Source organism: Schistocerca gregaria, chromosome 1 (assembly GCF_023897955.1).
Source record: "Schistocerca gregaria isolate iqSchGreg1 chromosome 1, iqSchGreg1.2, whole genome shotgun sequence".
In the NCBI taxonomy this organism is placed as follows: Eukaryota; Metazoa; Arthropoda; class Insecta; order Orthoptera; family Acrididae; genus Schistocerca; species Schistocerca gregaria.
Window position 1 is genome coordinate 1,089,810,723 of NC_064920.1, and position 24,642 is coordinate 1,089,835,364.

Below are 24,642 nucleotides of genomic sequence, written 5' to 3' on the forward strand. Positions count from 1 at the left end.
TTCTCCTTATCAGTGTTTTCCACATATTCCTTTCCTCTCCGATTCTGCGTAGAACCTCCTCATTCCTTACCTTTTCAGTCCACCTAATTTTCAACATTCGTCTATAGCACCACATCTCAAATGCTTCGATTCTCTTCTGTTCCGGTTTTCCCACAGTCCATGTTTCACTACCATAGAATGCTGTACTCCAGACGTACATCCTCAGAAATTTCTTCCTCAAATTAAGGCCGGTATTTGATATTAGTAGGTTTCTCTTGGCCAGAACTGCCTTTTTTGCCAAAGCGAGTCTGCTTTTGATGTCCTCCTTGCTCCGTCCGTCATTGGTTATATTACTGCCTAGGTAGCAGAATTCCTTCACTTCATTGACTTCGTTACCATCAATCCTGATGTTAAGTTTGTCGCTGTTCTCATTTCTACTACGTCTCATTACCTTCGTCTTTCTCCGATTTACTCTCAAACCATACTGCGTACTCATTAGACTGTTCATTCCGTTCAGCAGATCATTTAATTCTTCTTCACTTTCACTCAGAATAGCAATGTCATCAGCGAATCGTATCATTGATATCCTTTCACCTTGTATTTTAATTCCACTCCCGAACCTTTCTTTTATTTCCATCATTGCTTCCTCAATGTACAGATTGAAGAGTAGAGGCGAAAGGCTACAGCATTGTCTTACACCCTTCTTAATACGAGCACTTCGTTCTTGATCGTCCACTCTTATTATTCCCTCTTGCTTGTTGTACATGTTGTATATGACCCGTCTCTCCCTATAGTTTACCCCTACTTTTTTCAGAATCTCGAACAGCTTTTATATTGTCGAACGCTTTTTCCAGGTCGACAAATCCTATGAACGTGTCTTGATTTTTCTTTAGCCTTGCTTCCATTATTAGCCGTAACGTCAGAATTGCCTCTCTCGTGTCTTTACTTTTCCTAAAGCCAAACTGATCGTCAACTAGCGCATTCTCAATTCTCTTCTCCATTCTTCTGTATATTATATATCTTCTTCGATGCATGAGCTGTTAAGCTGATTGTGCGATAATTCTCGCACTTGTCAGTTCTTGCCGTCTTCGGAATTGTGTGGATGATGCTTTCCCGAAAGTCAGATGGTATGCCGCCAGACTCATATATTCTACACACCAACGTGAATAGTCGTTTTGTTGCCATTTCCCCTAATGATTTTAGAAATTCTGATGGAATGTTATCTATCCCCTCTGCCTTATTTGACCGTAAGTCCTCCAAAAATCTTTTAAATTCCGATTCTAATACTGGATCCCCTATCTCTTCTAAATCGACTCCTGTTTCTTCTTCTATCACATCAGACAAATCCTCACCCTCATAGAGGCTTTCAGCGTATTCTTTCCACCTATCTGCTCTCTCTCCTCTGCATTTAACAGTGGAATTCCCGCTGCACTCTTAATGTTACCACCGTTGCTTTTAATGTCACCAAAGGTTGTTTTGACTTTCCTGTATGCTGAGTCTGTCCTTCCGTCAATCATATCTTCCTCCTTTCATCAATCAACTGAAGTATTTCTTCTGTTACCCATGGTTTCTTCGCAGCTACCTTCTTTGTACCTATGTTTTCCTTCCTAACTTCTATGATAGCCCTTTTCTAATATGTCCATTCCTCTTCAACTGTGCTGCCTACTGCTCTATTCCTTATTTCTATAGCGTTAGAGAACTGCAAACTTATCTCGTCATTCCTTAGAACTTCCGTATCCACTTCTTTGCGTATTGATTGTTTCTGACAAATGTCTTGAACTTCAGCCTACTCTTCATCACTACTATATTGTGATCTGAGTCTATATCTGCTCCTGGGTACGCCTTACAATCCAGTATCTGATTTCGGAATCTCTGTCTGACCATGATGTAATCTAATTGAAATTTTCACGTATCTCCCGGCCTTTTCCAAGTATACGAGTACCTCCTCCTCTTGTGATTCTTGAACAGGGTATTCGCTATTACTAGCTGAAACTTGTTACAGAACTCAAGTAGCCTTTCTCCTCTTTCATTCCTTGTACCAAGCCCATATTCTCCTGTAACCTTTTCTTCTACTCCTTCCCCTACAACTGCATTCCAGTCGCCCATGACTGTTAGATTTTCGTCCCCCTTTACATACTGCATTACCCTTTCAATATCCTCATACACTTTCTCTATCTGTTCATCTCCAACTTGCGACGTCGGCATGTATACCTGAACTATCGTTGTCGGTGTTGGTCTGCTGTCGATTCTGATTAGAACAACCCGGTCACTGAACTGTTCACAGTAACACACCCTTTGCACTACCTTCCTATTCATAACGAATCTTACACCTGTTATACCATTTTCTGCTGCTGTTGATATTACCCGATACTCATCTGACCAGAAATCCTTGTCTTCCTTCCACTTCACTTCACTGACCCCTACTATATGTAGATTGAGCCTTTGCATTTCCCTTTGCAGATTTTCTAGTTTTCCTACCGCGTTCAAGCTTCTGACATTCCACGCCCCGACTCGTAGAACGTTATCCTTTCGCTGATTTTTCAATCTTTTTATCATGGTAACCTCCCCCTTGGCAGTCCCCTCCCGGAGATCCCAATGGGGGACTATTCCGGTATCTTTTGCCAATAGAGAGATCATCATGACACTTGTAACCGTAGGCTTCCGCGGCCGTTAGCAACACACCCTGAGGAAGGCGTCTTGCAACAGACGCCGAAACGTTGGAATTTTATAAATGACAATGCGGTCTTTAACCCAGAAGAATTTTATTGACATCATGACACTTCTTCAACTACAGGCCACATGTCCTGTGGATACACGTTACGTATCTTTAATGCAGTGGTTTCCATTGCCTTGCGCATCCTCATGTCGTTGATCATTGCTGATTCTTCCGCCTTTAAGGGCAATTTCCCACCCCTAGGACAAGAGAGTGCCCTGAACCTCTATCCGCCCCTCCGCCCTCTTTGACAAGGCCGTTGGCAGAATGAGGCTGACTTCTTATGCCGGAAGTCTTCGGCCGCCATTGCTGATTATTTATCAAAATTTAGGCAGTGGCGGGGATCGACCCCAGGACTGAAAACGTTTTGAATATGAATCAAAGAAGCTACCCCTAGACCACGGGTCCTTTCCGTACGATAAAGGGAGTTATATGGTGCGATACCCGTGTATCTTCTATTCTTGAACAAGGTTCCTGCTTTTACCCGAAGGGCGTGCGTTTGAAGATATAAGGGCCGGGACGTTTCGCCATCTAGAAATTTCTAGAACATTCCAGAACATTCGAGAGCATTCAAGAGCATTCCACAGCATTCCAGAAAGTTCTGGAATGTTTTTCTACAATGATCCAGGGTCTTCTGGAATATTCGGGAATAGACTGGAACGTTCGTGAAGATTCTAGAATGTTCGAAAGCATCCTGGAACATCCCAGATCATTGTGGAACATTCCAGAAGACTCCTGAATTATTCAAGAGCATTCCATAACATTCCAGAGTGTTCTGGAATGTTCTACAATGATCCAAGATGTTGTGGAATGTTCGGGAGTAGTCTGGAATATTCGGGAAGATTCCAGAATGTTCGGGAAAATCCCAGATCGCTGTTGTACCTTCCAGAATACTATCGAGTGTTCTGGAACATTCTGGAACATTGTAGACCATTCGAAGACGTTTTTGTATGTCCTGGAATTCTCCACAGATGGGGCTACCCATTAGTAGGGATATATAAAGCAAGACCCGTCGTGGGTTCGAACATAAGTTTCTTGTCAGTGCCGACGGGAGGGAACGAAAAAGTAGTGCAGTGAGTGAATAAAAACGAACATTGAAGTGTGAGTAGCCAAAGTGATGCTGTGACTGAATATAAACGAAAAATAAAGTGTGAGAAGTGTGTAAATAGTTAGAATATGTTTTCAATGATTTACTAGTGGCCATTAAAATTGCTACACCACGAAGATGACATGCTACACTCGCGAAATTTAACCGACAGGAAGAAGATGCTGTGATATGCAAATGAATAGCTTTTCACAGGATTGACACAATCTTGGCGCCTGTAGCGACACCTATAAAATGCTGACATGAGGAAAGTTTCCAACCAATTTCTCATACACAAACAGCAGTTGACCGGCTTTGCCTGGTGAAACGTTGTTGTGATGCCTTGTGTAAGGAAGAGAATTGCGTACCGTCACGTTTCCGACTTTAGTAAAGGTCGGATTGTAGCCTATGGCGATTGCGGCTTATCGTATCGCGACATTGCTTCTCGCGTTGGTCGAGATCCAATGACTGTTAGTAGAATATGGAATCGGCGGGTTCAGGAGGGTAATACGGAACGCCGTGCTGGATCCCAACGGCCTCGTATCACTAGCAGTCGAGATGACAGGCAACTTATCCACATGGCTGTAACGGATCGTGCAGCCGCGTCCCGATCCCTGAGTCAACAAATGGGGACGTTTGCAAGATAACAATCATCTGCACGAACAGTTCGTCGACGTTTGCAACAGCATGGACTATCAGTTCGGAGACCATGGCTGCGGTTACCCTTGACGCTGCATCACAGACAGGGGCACCTGCGATGGTGTACTCAACGACGAACCTGGGTGCACGAATGGCAAAACGTCATTTTTTGGATGAATCCAGGTTCTGTTTACAGCATCAGGATGGTCGCATCCGTGTTTGGCGACATCGCGGTGAACGCACGTTGGAAGCGTGTATTCGTCATCGTCGTGCTGGCGTATCACCCGGCGTGATGGTATGGGGTGCCATTGGTCACACGACCGCATGTTGCAGATCCTGTACGGGCCTTTCTGGATACAGAAAATGTTTGACTGCTGCCCTGGCCAGCACATTCTCCATTTTTTTCACCAATTGAAAACGTCTGGTCAATGGTGGCCGAGCAACTGGCTCGTCACAATACGCTAGTCACTACTCTTGATGAACTGTGGTATCATGTTGACGCTGCATGGGCAGCTGTACCTGTACGCGCCATCCAAGCTCTGTTTGACTCAATGCCCAGGCGTATCAAGGCCGTTATAACGGCCAGAGGTGGTTGTTCTGGGTAGCGATTTCTCGGGATCTAGGCACCCAAACTGCGTGAAAATGTAATCACATATCAGTTCTAGTATAATATAAGGAATACCCGTTTATCATCTGCATTTCTGCTTGGTGTAGTGTATTTTTTCTTACCCCTTATACTCTAAGGTTTACCCTTTTATTCCAAGTACCACGCAATCTCGTATCAGCTCCCCGAGTGAAGCTGTGTACACTGGCAGTACTTTTCCAAAGCATGACTTGTTTGCAGGTGCCGCTCCCTGAGGACTCCGGCCAACGTACTGGTGACCAACCTGGCCGTCAGCGACCTGCTGCTGCTGCTCAACCTCGTCGTCTTCATCTACAACAGCGTCCACCGCGGGCCCGCTCTGGGCGTCCCAGGTAAGCCGACGCGCCATCGCCGCCTTCAAATGGTTCAAATGCCTCTGAGCACTATGGGACTTAACATCTGAGGTCATCAGTCCCCTAGAACTTAGAGCTACTTAAACCTAACTAACCTATGGGCATTACACGGATCCATACCCGAGGCAGGATTCGAACATGCGACCGTAGCGGTCGCGCGGTTCCAGACTGAAGTGCCTAGAACCGCTGGGCCACAGCGGCCGGCTCGCCGCCTTCTCCAGCCCGGGGTGCAAACTGCGAAATCAGTCACCCGGCTGTACTGCTACATCGGACCTCAACTGCCCCTCCGGTCAGATTTCCTCTTCTCTTTCCTTTGCTCCGGCAAATCTGTCTCACGACATCGACTGGACAGCTCTGTCCACTGTCAGTCGCGCTGATCTCGGAAAGAAGGAAGTCATTTCGTGTGGTAAGGATTTTCAAACTACTTGTAATGCAAAATGTAAAAATTCAGGACATTCACAGCGTGTGGCAACGGGATTGTATATATAATTTTATTACAGAATTTGGCCAATTATAGACCGCTTAGAGCTTAAGACAAAGGTACAATCTTTTTCTTTTTATCCAACCTAAATTGGAACGATCACATACATAATATTGTGGGTATAGCAAACCAAAGACAGCCATTCATTGGCAGAACACTTAGACAGTGCAACAGGTCTACCAGACTGCTTACACTACGCTAGTCCGCCCTATTCTGGAGCAGTGCTGTGCGGTGTGGGATCCGCATCAGGTGGGACTGAAGGATGACATCGAAAAAGTACAAGGGAGGGCAGCTCGTTTTGTATTATCGCGAAATAGGGGAGATAATGTCACAGACATGATACATGAATTGGAGTGGCAATCATTAAAACAAAGGCGTTTTTCGTTGCAACAGGATTTTCTCATGAAATTTCAATCACCAGTTTACTCCTCCGATTGCGAAAACATTCTGTTGGCACCAACCTAAAAAAATTTGAGTGCTCGTTTTCCCCGCGTGCCGTTTGAGAGTGGAACGGTGGAGAGACAGCATGAAGATGGTTCATTGAACCCTCTGCTAGGCACTTTATTGTGAATAGCAGAGTAATCACGTAGATGTAGATGCAGATCTTGCCACAACTTCTTCAGGCATATGTTGATGGACTGCCTCTGTCCATTTGGCATCACCCTCCTAGGATGTGAATTTCGTTTTTGGACAGGGAAATTTGCAAAAATGATGAATGGCCCATAACTTTCTCTGTTCTGTATGATCGTTTCTGCGACGTTAAGTGTTCTCAACTCCTTCCTTCTCTTTTCCAGCCATCTCGTGGTGCTCGTTAATTTGGAAATGAAGTTAAAAAATTTCTTCTTTAGCCTACTGTCATTCATTTTGTTCATATGACCGTAAAATTTTAATCTCCTTTTTCTTATTGCTTTTGTATGTCCATCCTTTTAGCAGGAGGTCTCTGGGACGACGGCCGTTTACTATTGTGACAAATAAATAAAAACGCCTACAGCCGTCCTTATGATTTTATTTTATTTTGTCGCCACCAGTTTCAACGTTTCAGTGCGTCATCTTCAGGCTGTTTTTGATGTCTGCGATTGATCTATGTTTCTATACAGATCTTCATTTATCTTCTTCTTTGTTGGTTTTTTTATATATATTTTGTCCAGCTGTTTTCTTCGTTCTTATATATGTACTTCGTCTGTTATGCAAATTTGTAAATACATCCCTAGAAACTCAAATTTATATACGTGCAAGCAGTGAAAAGCTCTTCTCCTGTTTGATACAAAGAAAATAAAAGCCCACTGGTGATATATATTTGTAAATACATCCCTGGAAACTCAAATTTATATACGTGCAAGCAGTGAAAAGCACTTCTCCTGTTTGATACAAAGAAAATAAAAGCCCACTGGTGACGAAATTTCAGCAAAACACGTGTGGGTAGTATAAGAAATAATTCCGTTTTGCCCTAGCGCACGCCCTCCAAAATTTATTTGTACGCAAACACGGACAGAAGAGCTTCAGCCTCAAGATGATTACCTGTGGTTTGCTCGACAACACGATTAATCTAGTTTTTATTTTAGCGTATGGCATCTACAGGGTGTTTCAAAAATGACCGGTATATTTGAAACGGCAATACAAATTAAACCACCAGCGATAGAAATACACCTTTATTTGCAGTCTGCTTGGGACAACAGTGCATTTTCAGGCGGACAAACTTTCGAAATTACAGTAGTTACTATTTTCAACAACAGATGGCGCTGCGGTCTGGGAAACTCTATAGTTCGATATTTTCTATATATCCACCATGCATAGCAATAATATGGCGTAGTCTCTGAATGAAATTACCCGAAACCTTTGTCATCGTGTCTGGCGGAATGGCTTCACATGCAGATGAGATGTACTGCTTCAGCTGTTCACTTGTTTCTGGATTCTGGCGGTACACCTGGTCTTTCAAGTGTCCCCACAGAAAGAAGTCACAGGGGTTCATGTCTGGCGAATAGGGAGGCCAATCCACGCCGCCTCCTGTATGTTTCGGATAGCCCAAAGCAATCACACGATCATCGAAATATTCATTTAGGAAATTAAAGACGTCGGCCGTGCGATGTGGCCGGGCACCAATTTGCATAAACCACGAGGTGTTCGCAGTGTCGTCTAAGGCAGTTTGTACCGCCACAAATTCACGAAGAACGTCCAGATAGCGTGATGCAGTAATCGTTTCGGATCTGAAAAATGGGCCAATGATTCCTTTGGAAGAAATGGCGGCCCAGACCAGTACTTTTTGAGGATGCAGGGACGATGGGACTGCAACATGGGGCTTTTCGGTTCCCCATATGCGCCAGTTCTGTTTATTGACGAAGCTGTCCAGGTAAAAATAAGCTTCGTCAGTAAACCAAATGCTGCCCACATGCATATCGCCGTCATCAATTCTGTGCACTATATCGTTAGCGAATGTCTCTCGTGCAGCAATGGTAGCGGCACTGAGGAGTTGCCCGGTTTGAATTTTGTATGGATAGAGGTGTAAACTCTGGCGCATGAGACGATACGTGGACGTTAGCGTCATTTGGACCGCACCTGCAACACGGCGAATGGAAACCCGAGGCCGCTGTTGGATCACCTGCTGCACTAGCTGCGCGTTGCCCTCTGTGGTTGCCGTACGCGGTCGCATACCTTTCCAGCACGTTCATCCGTCACGTTCCCAGTCCGTTAAAATTTTTCAAACAGATCCTTTATTGTATCGCTTTTCGGTCCTTTGGTTACATTAAACCTCCGTTGAAAACTTCGTCTTGTTGCAACAACACTGTGTTCTAGGCGGTGGAATTCCAACACCAGGAACATCCTCTGTTCTAAGGAATAAACCATGTTGTCCACAGCACACTTGCACGTTGTGAACAGCACACGCTTACAGCAGAAAGACGACGTACAGAATGGCGCACCCACAGACTGCGTTGTCTTCTACATCTTTCACATCACTTGCAGCGCCATCTGTTGTTGAAAATTGTAACTACTGTAATTTCTTTGTCCCCTAAAAATGTACTGTTGTCCCAAGCATATTGCAACAAACGGTGTATTTCTATCGCTGTTCGTTTAGTTTGTATTGCCGTTTCAAATATACCGGTCATTTTTGAAACACCCTGTAGGTACATTTGAATATTGAATTACATTACCTTCTTTCAAATAGTTAACACTAACAAACCTCTTGTGATTGTAGTCCCTATACAGGGCGACTCAAAAGTCCTGTCCCATAGACCAAAGTCTAAACCTCAGTAGTCTTCGTCTATGGGGCAAAGTCTTAATTAGTGGAGACAGATAAATTACAAACGGGCGAACGCATGCTACGGATGTGCTTTAATCGTATAAACACAATGTTACATCATCCGACATTGCAGTGCCTGCGTTATTCCTAATTACGACGCAACGTTTTTCGGACATGCATCCATGTCCGAAGGAAAAAGCACTGAGGGTACTACAGCCATTATTAAAGACGTGAAATGTATTCATAGTTGCGAATATGGACTACCATCAGCTGTATAATGGAATGACAGTAATTAAAATTTGTGGTGGGCACCGCAACATAGTATTTATCCGCCCACACCAGGCAATCAACTTTCAACTAAAATGTCTCCCCAGTATGGGAATATACATATTGGATGTATGAGTGTATGCTATGGACACATGGCTGACGACATACAGAAGCTTGGGTGCTGCTCTGAGTGGTGCTAGGATAGCTGAATGGTAAGACGATCGCTCGAGATTATCTGGAAATCTGGGTTCGAGCCGCGGTCCAGCACAAATTTTTATTGTTGTCATTACATTATACAGCTGATGCTAGTCCATATTCGCAACTGCGGCATCGGTCAATGCGACTAGAAACTTAACAGTAGATTGCACCTGCCAAACCCGGTCAGTTGTTCACAGGTACGCTTAATTCAAAAGGTGCTACTGGTATTTCTGTAGGGACCATAGCGATATTCGCGTGCAGGTTAGTTAGCGTTGTCAGTTTGTTGGTGTACACCATAGACGTGAGGAGCTCCCAAAGGAAAAAGTTCAATGGCATCAGGTCTGTGGACCTAGGTGACTGTTCCATGAAACCTCATCTACCAATCCAACATCCAGGAGGAACCTCATCCAGAAGTTGGCGGAAGTTTAGTCCAAAGTGTAGGGGTGCGCTACCTTGCTAGAAGAAGGCACCACATCTCCGTTCGAGAGGCAGACTGTCCAAATATGGTAGTAACATTTCATCAAGATGAGGTCTGTACCATGCTTCAGCGCGCCGTTATAAAATATGGAAGCTATGAGAACATCCCCATGTATGCCAAGTGCCTGAATCGACAGCGAGATAGGGATTATCGTTTGCCCTGCAGATGGCGTTAAGTCTGCTTACCCTGCTGTTCAAATGGAAACAAACGTCATCACCGAAGATAGTGTCAGCTTCAAAGTTCCGCTGGTGTGTGCTTCTTCAAACAATTCACAGAACTATACCCAGCTGTCAGTACTATCACGCTTGAGTTCTTGCACAAAGTAGATCAGACAGGGATGAAAGTGATTAGAGGCCAGTATCCTGGACAGGGAGCGATGGCTGATGCTGCATCCCTGTGGTACCCTCTTCGTAGACCGAATTGGGCTCACTATCCCCTTAGCCTATCACAGCTGCTCATTGTTTATCCACTGCTGCTGTGTATGGTTGTCCAGAGTGAAGACTCTATTACAGCAGAACTTTGGAAATGTTCCTGACAAAAATAAAAAATTAGCTAAAATTAATCGTTGAGAAAACCTTGAAAACAGAAAACTTCCACAACAGTGGAAGTTGGCCTTGATGCACTCACTGTATAAGAAAAGCAGTAAACAATATGTTAACAACTAGAGTGGGATTTCTTTGCAACCAGTTTCATACAACATATTTGCGAAGATTAAACTAAACAGTAGAAACAACACTGGAGAGAAATTTAGGTGGTTTTACGAAGGGCAAATCGTGCTCTAAAAAAATATTTAATCTAAAGTCAAACATGTGCCACAGATTACTGAATTCAAAAGATGTTTGTTGATTTCCAAAAGGCCACTCATTCCGTTGACAGAAACTGTAGATAAAATAAAACTATGTCAGTAGAAACAAGTTGCTGTTCATAGAATATTTCACCTGAGTGAGCGGTGGCAAAAGGTTGAACACTCTCTAAAGATTGGCAGGTAGAGTATAAAGAATTTATGAGCAGCAGCTCACGTATCAGCGTTGTAGCCCAGTGATTAAGAGTACTGAGTGGCAATTTGTCAGCTGCAAATCGAGTCCCGCTGTTCCCATATTTTCTTTAATTTTATTTTATTCCTCACAAAGTTAAACGATTAATTACAGAATTTTAATGTATTCAGACAGTTCAGTTTATATACACAATTTTAAAACGTTAAATCTACTTACGATTACTATCCTGTAAGTCGAAAGCAATAACACATTGGTAAAATTTTGCATCAGCTGCCACTGACTAACGTTCTCACCCTCCGTGCCCAACGACTAACTGTACTTCTCTCGACAGCAGATGCTCCATAGACTTTGCACAAGCGTTCGTGAATATGCCCCACAATTTCTTTCTCTGCAGTGAGAAATTCAATGATGTCACATTGTTTGTAACGTACATCGCCTATAGATGCCATTTTGAAACAGTCCTGCAGTTACGCTATCTGTCGGAAGTGACGGAAATTTGCCGCACTCACTCAGAAGTCTTCAAATAATACAAACGCAACATTTAGCATTCATATCATTGTTTTTGACTGAGAAAAAAAATCGGTGCATTACTTTCTGGGCAACCATCGTATGTTCATAAATGTGCAAGCACGCAACATCAGACAGAATAAAACTAGTAACTCCATAAGGTATACAGAAACGAAGTTCCACAATGAAACAAAGTTACGAAATCCATACTATATTAAATATTCCAAAGTACTAATAAAAGAAAGCAGAAAAGGAGAAAGTATAGTTAAATGAGAAAAAAATATCCTATCGTAGTGTTATTTTTACAGGTGCAATTGGAAAACATAACACCTGAATACAAACGGATCTACAAACGGTCGTCTTGGGAAAATTGTTTCTTCCACTTCCTATATTTTACACTGCGTCGTTAGTGCCAATGAACATGCATGAATGTGGTAATCTTATGTAACTACGTTGTATCTGTGAAATACTACCAATACGACCACATATTTCTTGCGACGGTAATGGTATGCAAAGTAATTGTACAAGTTTTCTGTGCGTCTGTGTCTCTCTGTCTGTGTGTGTGTGTGTGTGTGTGTGAAAAAGAGAGAGAGAAGAGGGAAGAGTGTGGGGGAGAGACAAGCGGGGTGAGCTCCTGACAAATAGCTGTTTGTGACTTCGGTTTTGCAGGTTGGCAACTGGCGATAAATTTGCTTCAGATATACGTCCAGCTCATAACTAAAACTTCCGAAGGTCGAGAAACTTCTCCTTACCGAGAGATAAAGAGCTGAAGTTCAGAAGAGGGAAGCTACTGTAGCTGGACTGACTGCATGCTTTGAGGTCCCGCATCCAGCAAAAGAGATCTCAACGGCCGTAAGGTTACGTCTTCCCCTGAGTAGGGAGATGTGATGAACGCCTTAGTTCTGTACTGCCATAAGGAACAAAAAAAGCGTTTCCTCAGTGAAAAGCAAGTCTGTCTGGCAGCTTCTGTCAGGCGGCAAGAAGGTGGATAGAGCCACAGAGTAACACCGCAAAGGGTGGAAAGATGACAGGTAGTCATGTGAGTAAGCGATATGCTAGTTTTTTGTAGCTACGGCACCGAAACCGAACAAAACCGACGACGAAGTCTTCTCGAGAATATAAAGCTTCCTTTCCAAACTGCTTCGCAACAGTTTTACGTGCTTCTAAAGCAGTTCTCAAGAACATGCCACGTAAAATGTTATCGATGGTAGCCAATATCTCCATTTTATGCGTCACATCAGCGGAGCATTACTTACTTCTTCGGCTTTTACTAGTATTCATCAACAATTTCCCGTTTAATGCATTATGTAGTGTGTCTGAAACATTAGCGTCAAAATTATGCAGATACCACAAGATTCTCTACATTGAGCACTTTCAGACACGTAACTAATAATAGGAAATGAACATTTGGATTTTTCAGTTACAATAAACAACTTACACTTTGTAGGAACGCTGGAGCTTATAGCAACTGTGCAAACTCCCTACCGTCGGTGCAATGCGACATAAACCAGTGACAAAATTGTATTTTTTTTCTTTTTTTTTTTTTTTTAAGAAAACTGCCCCTAATCTTCATGTCACGGAATCGACACACAGCAGCAGACGAGATCAACAGTGAATTGAAAACAGAGCTCTTTTCATCATCATATACGGAACCGGCAAAAGAAACTTTCTTGACGGCCGCTTATACCAGGTGATCAAAAAGACAGTATCAATTTGAAAACTGAATAAATCACGGAATAATGTAGATAGAGAGGTACAAATTGACACATATGCTTGGAATGACATGGGGTTTTATTAGAACCAAAACAATACAAAAGTTCAAACAATGTCCGACAGATGGCGCTTCATCTGATCAGAATAGCAATAATTAGCATAACAAAGTAAGACAAAGAAAAGATGATGTTCTTTACAGGAAATGCTCAATATGTCCAACATCATTCCTCAGCAAATGCTGTAGTCTAGGAATAATGTTGTGAACATCACTGTAAAGCATGTCTGGAGTTATGGTGAGGCATTGGCGTAGGATGTTTTCTTTCAGCATCCCTAGAGAAGTCGGTCGATCACCATACACTTGCGACTTCAGGTAACCCCAAAGCCAATAATCGCACTGACTGAGGTCTGGGGACTTGGGAGGCCAAGCATGACGAAAGTGGCGGCCGAGCACACGATCATCACCAAACGACACGCGCAAGAGATCTTTCACGCGTCTATCAATAATTTGTTTTGTTCTTTTTTTGTTCTAATGAAACCTCATGTCATTCCAAGCATGTGTGTCAATTTTTACCTCACTATCTACATTATTCCGTGGTTTACTAAGTTTTCAAATTTATACTGACTTTTTGATCACCCCGTATACCCATGCGGTAAACGCCGGGCAACGAAAGCGCAGCAACTATAGCATTTTGCTCGGGGGCAGAGAACCTGTGTCCAACTGCCAACTACATTTTTTTTCATTTGCGTATTTTTCGTTTCGAAATTGATAGCAATAGGAAGGTTGTTGTTGTTGTCTTCAGTCCTGAGACTGGTTTGATGCAGCTCTCCATGCTACTCTATCCTGTGAAAGCTTCTTCATCTCCCAGTACCTACTGCAACCTACATCCTTCTGAATCTGCTTAGTGTATTCATCTCTTGGTCTCCCTCTACGATTTTTACCCTCCACACAGCCCTCCAATGCTAAATTTGTGATCCCTTGATGCCTCAGAACATGTCCTATTAACCGATCCCTTCTTCTAGTCAAGTTGTGCCACAAACTTCTCTTCTCCCCAATCCTATTCAATACCTCCTCATTAGTTACGTGATCTATCCACCTTATCTTCAGCATTCTTCTGTAGCACCACATTTCGAAAGCTTCTATTGTCTTCTTGTCCAAACTATTTATCGTCCATGTTTCACTTCCATACATGGCTACACTCCAAACAAATACTTTCAGAAACAACTTCCTGATACACAAATCTATATTCGATGTTAACAAATTTCTCTTCTTCAGAAACGCTTTCCTGGCCATTGCCAGTCTACATTTTATATCCTCTCTACTTCGACCATCATCGGTTATTTTACTTCCTAAATAGCAAAACTCTTTTACTACTTTAAGTGTCTCATTTCCTAATCTAATTCCCTCGGCATCACCCGATTTAATTTGACTACATTCCATTATCCTCGTTTTGCTTTTGTTGATGTTCATCTTATATCCTCCTTTCAAGACACTGTCCATTCCGTTCAACTGCTCTTCCAAGTCCTTTACCGTCTCTGACAGAGTTACAATGTCATCGGCGAACCTCAAAGTTTTTACCTCTTCTCCATGAATTTTAATACCTACTTCAAATTTTTCTTTTGTTTCCTTTACTGCTTGCTCAATATACAGATTGAATAACATCGGGGAGAGGCTACAACCTTGTCTCACTCCTTTCCCAACCACTGCTTCCCTTTCATGCCCCTCAACTCTTATGACTGCCATCTGGTTTCTGTACAAATTGTAAATAGCCTTTCGCTCCCTGTATTTTACCCCTGCCACCTTCCGAATTTGAAAGAGAGTATTCCAGTCAACATTGTCAAAAGCTTTCTCTAAGTCTACAAATGCTATAAACGTAGGTTTGCCTTTTCTTAATCTTTCTTCTAAGATAAGTCGTAAGGTCAGTATTGCCTCACGTGTTCCAACATTTTGACGGAATCCAAACTGATCCTCCCCGAGGTCCGCATCTACCAGTTTTTCCATTCGTCTGTAAAGAATTCGCGTTAGTATTTTGCAGCTGTACTTATTAAACTGATAGTTCGGTAATTTTCACATCTGTCAGCACCTGCTTTATTTGGGATTGGAATTATTATATTCTTCTTGAAGTCTGAGGGTATTTCGCCTGTCTCATACATCTTGCTCACCAGCTGGTAGAGTTTTGTCATGACTGGCTCTCCCAAGGCCGTCAGTAGTTCTAATGGAATGTTGTCTACTCCGGGGGCCTTGTTTCGACTCAGGTCTTTCAGTGCTCTGTCAAACTCTTCACGCAGTATCGTATCTCCCATTTCGTGTTCATCTACATCCTCTTCCATTTCCATAATATTGTCCTGAAGTACATCACCCTTGTATAAACCTTCTATATACTCCTTCCACCTTTCTGCCTTCCCTTCTTTGCTTAGAACTGGGTTGCCATCTGAGCTCTTGTTATTCATACACGTGGTTTTCTTCTCTCCAAAGGTCTCTTTAATTTTCCTTTAGGCAGTATCTATCTTACCCCTAGTGAGATAAGCTTCTACATCCTTACATTTGTCCTCTAGCCATCTCTGCTTAGCCATTTTGCACTTCCTGTCGATCTCATTTTTGAGATGTTTGTATTCCTTTTTGCCTGCTTCATTTACTGCGTTTTTATATTTTCTCCTTTCATCAATTAAATTCAATATGTCTTCTGTTACCCAAGGATTGCTAGCAGCCCTCGTCTTTTTACCGACTTTATCCTCTGCTGCCTTCACTACTTCATCCCTCAGAGCTACCCATTATTCTTCTACTGTGTTTCTTTCGCCCCATTCCTGTCAATTGTTCCCTTATTCTCTCCTTGAAACTCTGTACAACCTCTGGTTCTTTCAGCTTATCCAGATCCCATGTCATTAAATTGCACCTTTTTGCAGTTTCTTCAGTTTTAACCTACAGGTCATAACCAATAGATTGTGGTCAGAGTCCACATCTGCCCCTGGAAATGTCTTACAATTTAAAACCTGATTCCTAAATCTCTGTCTTACCATTATATAATCTATCTGATACCTTTTAGTAGGAAGGTTAATAAGTAAAATAAACGTCAATGTCGTGTGACTAGGGCCTCCTGCAGGGTAGACCGTTCGCCGGGTGTAAGTCTTTTGATTTGACGCCACCTCGGCGACTTGTCCGCCGATTGAGACGAAATGATGATGATTAGGACAACAGCCAGTCCCTGAGCAGATAAAATCTCCGACCCAGCCGGGAATCGAAGCCGGGCCCTAAAGATTGACATTCTGTCGCGCTGAACACTCAGCTACAGGGGGGGACAGGTTAATAAGTATGTAAATCATAAAGAAATGAAAACAAGGTAGGCAAACAAATCTCTCGGAAAGCAGATTTGGTTCACATTTCAAAATATTTATTTTAGGGAGTTAATTTTGATGCATATCATGCATACAACAACATTATAAAAATGGTGCTAAAAGTTGATCGTAATTTGTGCTGGGAATCGTTGTCACATCCACGTGGTTGTGCAGCTCCCGATGGCTTTCTAGAAGCACACTGCTAATATGAAGCCTCGAAAATAAAACTTTAACTTGGCTATAAAAATAAACATGACATGGCTGGCACATAGGACTGCAGTTTGGCGGTATTAATTCTTTACAAGTCCGCTGATTCGCATTGTCCTGCTGGAATTGCCCAAGTCTGCCGGAATGCACAATCGACTTGAATGGATACAGGAGATCAAAAAGGATTTTTACGTACGTGTCACCTGGCACAGTCGTATCTAGACGTATCAGGGGTCCCATATCACTCCAGATGCACACGTCCCACACCATTACAGAGCCGCCACCAGCTTGAACAGTCCCGTGCTGACATGCAGGGTTCATGGATTCATGAGGTTGTCTCCATATCCGTACACGTCCATCCGCTCGATACAATATGAAAAGAGACTCGTCCGACCAGGCAACATGTTTCCAGTCATCAACAGTCCAACGTTGGTGTTGACGGGCCCAACTGTGGCGTAAAGCTTTGTGTCGTGCCGTCATCAAGGGTACACGAGTGGGCCTTCGGCTCCGAAAGCCCATATCGATTCTGTTTCGTCGAATGGTTCGCACGCTGACACATGTTGATGGCCCAGCACTGAAATCTGAGCACGTTCCGGAACGCACTTGTGTCAAGTTGAACGATTCTAAAAAAAAAAAAAAAAAAAAAAAAAGCTCTGAGCACTATAGCACTTAACAGCTGAGGTCATTAGTCCCCTAGAACTTAGAACTACTTAAACCTAACTAACATAACGACATAACACAAATTCATGCCCGAGGTAGGATTCGAACCTGTGACCGTAGCGGTCGCGCGGTTCAAGACTGAAGCGCCTAGAACCGCTCGGCTACTCTGGCCGGCGAACGGTTCTCTTTAGTGGTCATTGGTTCCGTTCTTGCAGGAACTTTTTCCGGCCGCAGTGATGTCGAAATTTGATGTTTTACCGGATTTCTGGTATTCACGACACACTCGTGAAATGGTCTTACGGGAAAATCCCCACTTCATCGCTGCCTCAGAGATGCTGTGTCCCATCGCTCGTGCGTCAACTATAACACCACGTTCAAACTCACTTAAATTTTGATAACCTGCCATTCTAGCAGCAGTAACCGATGTAACTGTGCCAGACTCTTCTTGTCTTATATAGGTGTTACCGACGGCAGGGCCGTATTCTGCCTGTTTACATATCTCTGTATTTGAATAGACATGTCTATACCAGTTTCCTTGGCGCTTCAGTGTATAAACAGGCTATCATACATGACGGAATTATTTTGTCCGTGCAAGGAATCAAATATCAGACAACACTTGCTATCAGCAACATATGGCTTTAAAATGTTATCATGATTTATAACTTCCTGGCAGATTAAAACTGTGTGCTGGACCAAGACTCGGGATCACATTTGTCTTTCTGAAACAAGTGCTCTAGCAGGTGAGCTACCTAAGCACGACTCAGAACCCCTCCTCACAAGTTTACTTCCGCCAGTCCTCGTCCCCTACCTTCCAAAATTTGTTTTGTAAATTTATTTTTTTTATTTTACCACATTTTATGGCAGTCTCATAAACACTTTTTAACAAGTACTTCAAACGATGGACCTCTCCCATCCCCTTAGAACCAAATTAATCATTTGTTCCTTATAGGCACAGGAGCACTTGAGACAACATTTTTCCAGATACAGTGATGGTACATTGGACAGTGTACAAATGCATTATTTAATTACAATAATGATGGAAGCTCAAGAAAAATGAATTAAAATTAGTGCCACAGCACACAACTTGAACCTGGGTCTCTTAGTTTACTAGGCTGGTGTGTTACCCATTACACTACGATAGAAGCTTAGGCCCTGTCATAGTCCAGTGCCCTCCTCAACACAAACTTCAGTCCACATCTTCAGTGTATTTTCCCTTCTTAAATCGTCACTAATGCTCATGCTCTCCGGTACCGGTACTGGAATAGCACCCAAGCTTTCGACACAATGGGGTAGTTTGCAGAGCTGTTTTGTTTGTACTGGTCTGGTGGTGCAATGCCTAGCACAACTTTCTAGTAAGCAAGAAGACCCAGGTTCAAGTCCTAGCCACATTACAAATTTTAATTCATTTCTTCAGCTTCTGTCATTATTGTAGATAAATTGAGACCCATATTTCCCAATAAAGATTTAATCATATCAGCATTATTTCATGTAATCTATGAACTGTGACAAGGGTACATTTTTCTCCCTTGTATGATAAAATGCTTCGAGTGCTTGTCTTCACAGCACCCTTACTCTGAATTGTTTTAATGTTACGAGGCTTAAAATTTTAATTCTTTACTAGCCCAGATCATTTGAAATATTTATTTATCTACCTTGTTATTAATTGTAATTGAATTACTTACTGTATTAACCTTCTATTACTACTGCTTTCATTGCACAGCAGTGACCTTATCGGTACATAAACAGTAGTCAACAAATTTTCTTTCCTCGATTTGTAGGAAAACGTGTTGCAGATGCATGTTGAAGGGTGTCATTTTAGGCTGTACACAAGTCATCTGCCAAATATGAGCCAAACTGATTCGCAGTTCCTGAGACCTTCCCCTTGTGAATGTTTTTATTGTGTGGCTGGTTGCTTCTTGCCAGTCATCAGTGGTGGTAAGGAAAGGCCCTGAGTGCAATTGACTGGGTGCGGAGCAGAGATCAGAGATGGAGCGAATACGAGGGTAGTGTTGCGGTTTTCATACATTAGAAATCAAGGCGCTGCCGTTACGTCTGTGCTACACCGGATTCCTTCCTACCTTTCTTCCTTCCCACTGTAGTCTGAGAAGTGTGATGCTGCAGTTGTTTCATCCACTTCCACTAGTCTCTCTTACTGAAACTTGCAGTGGTATAAGAGCTACTGGTGACTTACAAGGGGACCGTGCCTGCCCGTCATCACCTTTTTGTTCATATTTATTGAATAGACAGGGCTCGGTCAGAAATGAAAGTGGAAGGATGGGAGCTTCAGGTGGACAAACGTTTAGAGAAAAAATAGCATATTTGGTGCAGTTAGGGGAGGCATGAGTTATCTGAGCTTTCATAGTTTCCAGGCAGTGGCTAGTGCAGCGGAAAGAGGAGAGAACAGCAGTCCGAGGGTTTGCCTACTGTTATGTGCAGTTTTTTCCTGAACTGACCGGTAACTTGTGAAGTAAGCCAATATGCAGATCCGAGTAGGAGAGGAGATGGATATTGCTTTCTTACCTGTTTGTCTGTTCAGTACAAATTTTGCACTCCATTTTACACTAACTTCCTGATGGGCAAGGGATCTGAAACTTTAAACAAAGCTCAGAATCTGATGACAGTGTAGTAATGCTTTCTTTTCTGGTGTGTGGCGGAGGGTACTTTGTTTCCATTGTCATTTCCTGGTGAGCTAGAAACTTGAGACTTTCAACATAACTCAGAACTGAATAACAACGAATTATCAACACGTTTTCTTGTCTGGTGTGTTATGAAGGGCACTTTGTATACAGTTGTTATTCACCCGTTTTGCATTCCAGTACCGAATGGTTTTTTGGAATAACGGCTGCTAGTGAGCCACCGTGTGAGCTTGAATCTTTCTAAGTTTTACCTTCGCGGTCTTGTCGCGACATATATGTACGAGGAAACAATATCTTGGTTGATTCAGGTGAAGGTAAACTGAAAGAAACATGAAATTTAAATCTGTCTGTTGTAATCTCATCAAAATGCTTCTGATATATTGAAGAATTTCACACACATAAAAGATTGGAAAATAAGAATAAATTTGCAGCGCACTATGTCTTTAAATCTGACTAGAAAGCATAAAAAAAATTTCTCCTGGCTCCACAGACTTCTAACCCCACACAGATTGTCCTCAGAATTTGTAACTGTATATTTTGAACAGTTATGAAAATACTTGCAAGACTTACAACGAAAAACGTTGGGGGAAGGCAATACATAATTGATGCATGAATAGTCCTTCTCTTCTTTGGACTCGTATTTGGGTGGACGACGTTTCAAACCCTCATCTGGCCATTCTCATTTAGGTTTTTCATGATTTCCCTAAATCGCTTCAGGCAAATACCGGTATGCTTCCTTTGAAAAGGCATGACCTACTTCCTTCCCCATACTTCCCTAATCCGATTGGAACGATGCCCTCGCTGTTTGGTCCCTCTCCCCCAAATCAATCAACCAACCAACCAATCTTCTGATCTTTACGTATGAATAGTTCACTTCCTTATTATTATCTACTGTATGTGACCTACTTATTCGTTTTCGATCTTACAACAATTTTCCTAGCTACTAAGAATTATAATCACAAATTTTCAGGACTATCTGTGTGGGGTTAGGAATCTGTGTATGAGGCTTGAAGAAATTAATTTACAGTTTTTAGTCTCATTTAAAAATGGTTCTTTTTAAAAATTCGTTTTTATTTAAACAATTATTTTATTTATTTACGGGACAAAATGACCCGGAAAATAATTTGAAAGTCGTGTTCATGCTCGAGTAACAGTTCATGTACATAAAAGTTGATATATGTAAAGTTAATGACTTGTTTGACATGTCCAAATTACCCACTCATCATGTTGAAGCTGTTAAAATATTTCAGTAAGACAATTAATTACCATTTCAGGACGACAGTTACGACATTTCTTTTGATGAGACGCGTTTAAGGATTTTAAACTGACACTCAAAGGTCTGGAACACCATTTTGTTACCCTGTCAAAAATTAGATTTTATATTGATTTAACGATGCGTTACGTCACTGAAATGCCTAATTTTTTACTCCTTGGCAAATTTATCTATGAAAACTTCTGGCATGAGTTTCAAATTTCTAAAGTGGTCACATTTACTGAAGTATTCTAACAGTGACCCTGGAAAGATCATGGTCTTCCTGAAATATTTCAGCAGCAGCCTTTCATAAATTTCCTTATTACAAAAATACAAATTGTTACTTACTTTACACCCGTAAACGTGTCCCTCGTGCTTCTTGACGCAATGGCTTTTGGGCAAACATTGGATTTCGTAATCTCCTTCCTTTTTTATTCTGCATGTGCTGATACTGAAGCAAATAGACTATACTGCACTTCACAATAAACGTCAAAAGACCCAAGCAGTGAATTACGTTTCTGATATTCCAAATAATCACCCGCCACCTATTATTCAAGGATTCTAATTCCCTAGTGAAAAACAGCTTCTGGATCTGATTACTTCACAAATGAGGTAATGTGTTTAATATTTGACGTAAGGAATGCAACACTTTTATTGCTGAAGATGCAAAACCGTAATTATTAATGACGTGTAAACTAATGAAAAAGGTGAAACCAAGAGAAGCTAGTTTCTAACGCACCTCGATGTTTATGATGTCATGTGTCTTGAACTATGTGCCATTCGGTGATATTATTTTGCTGAAACATTCGGCGCTATACGTGGATACTGTCTGAAAAATGTGTTGTGAACAGAGTTCGTATTATGTAAGTAATAAATTAAAACATTACGGCTGATGCTGAAGTTTTAATGCATGAACAGCGAAAATGAAGTCAGCTGAACCCTGGTACTACTCAGTTCTTTAGAAAATAAAGCTACAATCTCACCACAGTTATTTATAGGAAATAGGAAGCCCGGGATCACTGGTGATGGACAAGCTTGTGATTATTGTACAATTTGAATTTGACTCAAAACAAATTTTATTATAAACTTCAATACGCACATTTGCCCTCTTACTGTTGCAATATATAAATCTTCACTTTAATTTAATTACATAAACACGAGTAAGAACCATATTATTTTGCGTCCGCAACCAATATCGTTGATAGTAGGTACGGTGAACAATCAATCACAATCGTTCTTGTTTAACAATATCTCAAAAGGCTAATAACGTTATACACTTCCAACCAAAGTTACACAGTCACACAATACCACAACTTCATAAATAACAAGAGATCTTAAAGCTTAATAAAATTGAACTGCCCACATAGAAACATGCTTATACTAAAAATACAAGGTGGGCCAACCACGGTCACAGAACTTGCACACAGAAATAGTAATAAGTTGCATGTTCATTAAAAATACACAAATGATTAAAGCAGGTGTTAAATAAGAATGGATACTAATAACTCAACCGGTAAAATAACTTACAGAAACGCTAATATTATAAAGGGGTGGGCCTCACTTAACTGACATAATGACTCAGAATGATTCCCAAATTGCACTTAACTTTAGAGAATAGCGTCAAGACCCATAGCAGCGTTTAGAAGCAGTAACGCTACGGCCGGCAGATAATACAAGCGTTCACTCCCCACAGCTTGTACACAGGATCACATAGCAGGCGGCACATATTTACATATAATCCTACCGGCGCCACAATGAGCGGTCCTGGCAATCCATAACCGCGCCGATGCCAGGGTACAAGCAGTCTTAACCAATGGCCTACAGCACAAATAGACTGCAATGAAAACAAGGTCAAATCACAGCCACACTGGAATAAATAATAAGCACACCCTCAAATTCTTACGGAGCAGTAATCTAACATTACTCGTCTCCCAGTAAATTAGCGGGAAACTTTAGAAATCACTTCCAGTTACCTTAAGGCACTTTCAGCATTAAATAAACATACCAAATTCTGCCGTGACAAATGATTAAACCATCAACTCTACGGCTGCCGGGCACGTACACAACCACAACCGGTCCCAAAGCTGGCAATATGCGCTAAAACAAGTTAAAATTTGCGTGAAAACCACTTAAAACACACGCTCCACGGATAAACAGAAAGGGAATGAGGAACATCAGCCTCCTTAAAATAGCCGCTGCTGAGCCAAGTTCATAATCATCTCCGACAGCTACCCATGCCACCGTAAGTTTCAACAATCTTGTTAGTTGAACACAGAATAAAAGTCATACGTAACTTGGAGCTTGCAAATTACGAGCTGGGAAGCTGTTCAGCGTGAGACGACGAACCCACCACAATTTTACAAGTCAAGACGCCAAGTGATCGGCACCGCACATCCGTCGAGTGCCGAAAGACAAGGGCGGCGAGCACGGCGAGGCCCATGCACCACGGTTACGGACGCGGGCTTGTTTTCAACACAAGTTGGCTCGTTGAACGCCGACCGGAGATTCACCCGTCACACGTTCACCCGGAAAACCGCCGGGGGAGCAGTCAGAGATAGCAGGACAGCCGAATATCGGTATCAGCGATGCAAGTGAAGTACCCTTTCACCAGCCGCCTCGGCACATCGGCAATCTACTTTCTTCCTTTTATCATTTAGTGGAGGGCGTCTAAGCGTTATATCGCCTCGAGAAATACACGCAGTTTCTTACTTCGATGTTTATTGTGTCAGACCCGCCCAGGATAGCCGTGCATGTTAAAGCGCCCCTTCAGGACTGGCCCCGAATCGAATGCGATTCGTGAAGGAGGGTCGGTGTGCAGGACAGCCTGAATATGGTTTTTAGGTGGTTTCCCGCATCCCATTAGTTGAATATCGGACTCATACCAAAGTCCCGTAGAAGTAACACGACTCGCAAACATATAAAAACTTTGGACGTCTACGTCTATATGCATACTCCTTAATCCACTTTGTCTTGCGCGGCGGAGGGTACTTTTGCCACTACTTGTCACTTCCTTTGCTGTACCACTCGCAAACAGAGCGAGGCAAAAACGACTATCTACATACCTCCGTATGACCCCTAATTTCTCGTATGTTTGTGGTCACTGCGCGAAACGTACGTTGGCGGCGGTAGAATCGTTCTGCAGTCAGCTTCAAATGCCGGTTCTCTGAAATTTTTCAGTAGTGTTCCCCGAAGAGAACATCTTCTCTCCACCAGGAGTTCCCATTTCAGTTCTCAAAGAATCTCCGTAACACTTGCGTGTGTTTCGCACCTGC

The 24,642-nt window shown here is 42.3% G+C and overlaps 1 protein-coding gene across 1 annotated transcript in view; it reads left to right on the top strand.

Annotated features, from left to right (window-relative positions):
• The window catches only part of LOC126290427 (opsin, ultraviolet-sensitive-like), a 164,562-nt gene that overhangs the window by 935 nt on the left and 138,985 nt on the right, over positions 1-24,642 (top strand). The window contains exon 2 of the mRNA XM_049984908.1: positions 5,260-5,390. Within this exon, the coding sequence (XP_049840865.1) occupies positions 5,260-5,390 (131 nt within the window). The remainder of the gene's footprint in view (positions 1-5,259; positions 5,391-24,642) is intronic.